Source organism: Rhagoletis pomonella, unplaced genomic scaffold (genome assembly GCF_013731165.1).
Source record: "Rhagoletis pomonella isolate Grant_MI unplaced genomic scaffold, Rhpom_1.0 Rhpom_scaffold_00013, whole genome shotgun sequence".
Classification (NCBI taxonomy): domain Eukaryota; kingdom Metazoa; phylum Arthropoda; class Insecta; order Diptera; family Tephritidae; genus Rhagoletis; species Rhagoletis pomonella.
In genome coordinates, this window is record NW_023458567.1 from 465284 (window position 1) to 470322 (window position 5039).

General features: G+C 33.9%; 1 protein-coding gene across 1 annotated transcript; it reads right to left on the reverse strand.

The window, feature by feature from the left end:
* Nucleotides 1-4788: 4788 nt before the first annotated feature.
* Nucleotides 4789-5039, reverse strand: LOC118748434 (homeobox protein extradenticle; the record flags this gene model as incomplete). The annotated part of the gene is given in 1 exon segment (XM_036482854.1): nt 4789-5039. A coding segment is annotated over 1 exon segment (251 nt), but the record flags the coding sequence as incomplete, so codon positions are not given.

Consider the following 5039-nt stretch of genomic DNA (forward strand, 5'->3'; position numbering starts at 1 on the left):
GCATTTGTGCGCTTACCCAAGGGATGCTGCTTTAGTACACATACAAATTTCAATGGCAAAACTTTGTATTCCGAAAGTATGTATGCTAATGTATATGATGGCATTCGCATATAAAGGCTTTAAAAACAAAATAAACAAAAAACTCAATACTGCAGGCTTATTAAACATTTCTCTCATAACTATGTAGTAACAATGAACCACAAACTAGCAACCTGTATTTGCGTAGTTGCCTCGTTCCTCCTCATTCAATCTAAAACTTGTACAAAGTAGTCAGCTAGCATTCATTTCCATCTGTTTCCGTACATTTAGTTAGCTTTGCTATCCAAACTCAGGGGTTGAAGAAGGGCGGATAAAATATCCAGACAAACAACTACACACAGGAACAAACAAAGCGCACACAAAAGAAATAAGAAATTCTGCGTCGCTCAGTACCACACTGCCCCAACCAGCGGCACGTAGTGCACACAGGTTGGTCCCCGAGCTCGCAAAGTCATTTTACGCTAACTTGAAAAGATTAGATTAAGGAACTTGAGTTTTCTTTCTCTTGTCGTATTCTTTCCTTCACTAACGCTGTTGCTATTATTGACTACTACTTTTTTGCCCGCTGCTGCCTTCCGCTAACACGACGTAATGAAAGATGCAAAAGCAAAGGAACGCACGCACTCCGAAAATCCGAAGTTGGAAAAATATTAAAATGCTGTGCAGATTTCGCACACAAAACAAGATGAAGACACCTGACTGAAATTTAAAGCAAAAGCATTAACTGGAAACTTTAACGAATTGCAATAAAGCCATCATCCCCCTCATTGAACAACCCGTAGCTTTGTCTGTTCATCCCTTGCCTGCCGACAGTTTCAGCCACTCATTTTTTGGCCGGCGACAGATGTTCGAATACAATATGTTCATCAGGGATGTAGCTAGTGTAGGCATCTTTACAAAACTAATTGTTTGAAAATTTTGCGGTTAAAAATTGGATTCTCGTTTGTACTATTCATTTGAAGATATCCTCTGAATTCAGCTATTCAATGAGAGTTCATGTTCTTAACATAGATGAGAAAGTTAACAGCTGCGTTAAATTCCATGGATTTAGCGAGAAAATATGTAAAACCACCAACGCTTAAAAATTATCGGATATTTTCCGATAGCTTCGTTGCTTAGGTAAAAAAAAAATATTGGTAACGTAAATCATGTTGAACAAAATAATTTCGCTCCCAAGAATTACCCTGGAAAATTCATAATAAGTATGCCAATAAGTTTGTACTTAGAAGCAATATGTTGGCAACCAAGTTATCGTCGCTTCATCAGCATTCGCGACTAATTCTCCTGAATGCATTCATATCGATTATGAAGTGTGTATGTTGTTTATTTTCTTGTGTAGGTCATATTTTTAGTAACTTTATGGGACGCAGAATGTCGCGTAAATATAAATTTAGCTACGACAAGCAAGCACAAAAGCTTGAAGATTACCTGCAATTTACATGTGACTGTTTAAATGACCGACGGACAAAAACCATGCATAAAACCGGCTTCATGCGGTGATTGTGAACTTAAGATTTTAGACATGTTAAATACGCGTGAAGAAGAATCTCAAATTACTTATATAGGATACAGAAACAAAAACTTGACACTGTTAATAGTTCGTCGATAAATCCGTCGGTATTTACACGATATATAAATATATATATATGTACATACATATGTAAATATGTATATGTATATATTTATTTAATTTAAAATAACGATTTTCTTTAATATAATAGTTGTGCAAGTTTATGAGTCGGAAAGACCATTACCAAGACATTTGATATTCTGCTTTCAAACGCTTTTCTCTTAAATGCTTCATTAGACAGTCAAATGATTTAAAAGGGGTGAAAAACGCGCAAAGCTACGACGAAAGGCAACAAAAGAACAATTGTGCGCCCACGCAGTGAAGGTTCGAATTAATCTAAAATGAAAATATTATATATACATATGTACATTAAAGTGGTCCAAAAATGTATGTAAAAAAAATAAGGTCGGATTTTTAATGCCGCCACCCCCTAGGATTGTTATATACCGAAAAAAAATATACCCATATTTTTTTATTTTGAAATAAAAAATAGTTTAGGTAGTGCTCAAAGCGCTCCAAGTTGTCCATGTATTTTATATGGAGAAAAAACATCTTTTCATAGAAATAGTGTAGAATTCTTGAAAATCAATATTTTTCGATCGGAAAACTTTACTCATCTTCAGGAGATTCCCAGTAATAATACTCAATTGTTTCTTTAACAATTTTTTCATGGTAACTATATTTTTTAGGTCCTCCAAAGCCCTTAGAAAATGCAATGGGGGGACCAATAAAAAATCTTTAATCATAAAAAATGGTTAAATAAACAATTGGATATTAATACTGAAAGTATCTTGAAGGATCCACAGTTTTCCGGTCGAAAAAATATTGATTTTCAAGAGTTTTATACCATTTCTACGAAAAATTGTTTTTTTCTCCATATAAAATACACCGAAAACTTTGAGCGCTTTGAGCACTCCCTAAATATTTTTTGATTTCAAAATAAAAAATAGGGGTATATTTTTTCAATATAGATCAATCCTAGGGTGTGCCGGCATTATTTTTTTTTTGGATCACTCTAATGTACATACATACACAAGTATGTATGCACATGAAAATATAAGTTGACGCGCAGGTTCACAGACTTTATAAAAGAACGCCATATAGACAAAGGTAGAGTGAGCGGATGTGCACAGCCAAAAGATTCAAAGATTTTGCCAAGCGTAATCGTAACAAGAAAATACCAACGAAAACTGAATGTGAAAGCACACATTTTGTTGCACGGAAGATGGAGCTTGTAAGGGAAAATATGCCCTTAAATACACGTAAAAAAATTCTTTGCTCACTAAATAGTACCCATATGACCTTAAACAGAAAATGTCTATGAATAAAATCGCCTAATTTAGTCATAGTTTTTTTAAGGCAGGTAAAGTGAGGAGTGCCTCAAACAAGTGTTCACGTTTAGATTTTTCTTTAAATATTCAGAATTTTTTTCAACAAAATTTTTTTTTCTATAAAAATATGGTCAAGCTGTAACCAAAACCATATACAGTGGCGCTCACCTATGAAAATAGCACACATTTATTGTTTACAATATTCACGTTGTACGTGATAATTTTTTTCGGAATTATTTTTTTTTTATAAAAATTTAGCAGATTATATAACATAAACGATATAAGTCAAAGACTGCACAGTTCAGGAAAATGTAACAAATTCAAAAAAATTTCATCAAAATGGTCACTTTTTTTCAGAATTTTTAGAAACTTTTTGGGTATGCAGTTTTGTAGTCTATCAACGAGACATTACAGAATTTTCACACTTGCACATTTTTAGACTAAAATTCAACAGGCTACAAAACTGAATATTTTGATGACATTTTTTAGAGATCTATTAAATTTTCCTGAATTGTGCACAAAGTTTTGAACCTTGGCATAAATGGTTTATATTATAGAATCTACGATATTTTTTATAAAGAACTAACAAAAAAAAAAATATCACGTAGAACATTGTGAATATTGTAAAAAATAAATGTGTGCTATTTACGTGAGCGCCATTGTCAATTAAAGTTTCAAACTTTATACAAAATACATATACGAAAATTCAACAAACTTTCATAAAAAAATCCTGTTGATTTTTTGGAGTTTTTTTTTGTGACTGCTTTGCGGTTTTTTATATAACAAGTTCCATTCACAAAAACTGGTGTTGAAATTCATGGTCATATGGAAAAAAGTGCAAAAATCCGTCAGCAACGCGATTTTTCAGCCCCTTCAAACTTGCACTTCTAAAGTTTTATGGGCTATAAAACTACCTGCCCAAAAATGTTCTAAAAATTGAGATTATAATGCTCGAAATTTGGACGAAAATTTGTTGAATTTTCTTAAGTTTTGTATAGAGTTTGAAACTTAAATTTTTTGGTTTTGGTTAAAGTTGGACAATGGTTTTATAGAAATATAACAAAAAAATAAAAATAAACTTGAAAAACGTTGTGAATATTAAAAAAATATCAACATGTAAACATTGTTTGAGTTACTGTATGTACATATGTATATATATACATCACTAATTTACTAAAACTATCATAACTCAAGAAGGGACTTTTAAGGAGACGATTTCAAAGTACAATTTAATTCGAAATGTTTACACAAGATCGAAAGGCCTTTGGTAAACAAAAGCGTATTTATAGATTCGTTCCAGTGCATTTTTTACGATTGATATTTTAACGCAATTGGCCAGGCTTTACTCGCAGTGTATAGTGATAGGTATCGTCGTGTATCCAGCCACCTTAACATTCCGCTACCCTTTTTCAAAACATCAGTATAAGAAAATTGTCAACGTCTACCGCCCCAAAACGATTGTTTGAATGTAACGGTAGCGCCGGACTTGCTCCATTCAAAACATATGTTGCGCTCCCATTACTCGCATATTCAATTTTGTATGTAATATTGCAACAAAGGAACAAGAGCTGCGCAACACGGCGAAGAACGGAGGTTGCGGCATGAAATATTAAAGAAATCTGGAGGGTATTATGATGCCGAGCGTGGGGAACGTGCCTGGCATTTTATTGTTTTTATCACACAGCAAACTTTCTACTTATGTTTATTACATTTGTTCTCGAAAAATACTCGCAAAAGGTGACAAGAGCAGAAGTTAGCGACAACATTGGGCAAATACATATTTATTGGCAGAATCACTAATAATAAAAACAGAACACGCAATGATTTGTGTTGTTGTGTGTTACTTACCGGTTTTTTCCTTAATCTCACAAAGTACCGAGAACAAAGCAGGCTTCATGCGATGACAGTTTAAGGTGTGCTTTCTTGCCTGCGCCTCATCCAGTGATTGCTCCGAAATGCTCATAATTTGCTGCAAAATTTCACCAATATCCTTCTGCTTACGGACTTCGTTTTCATTGCCAGCGTTTTGGCCATCATCCTGGCCCGGCATACCGTAAGCTTGTGGGGCCATCATGCCACCAGTATGTGCCATCATACGG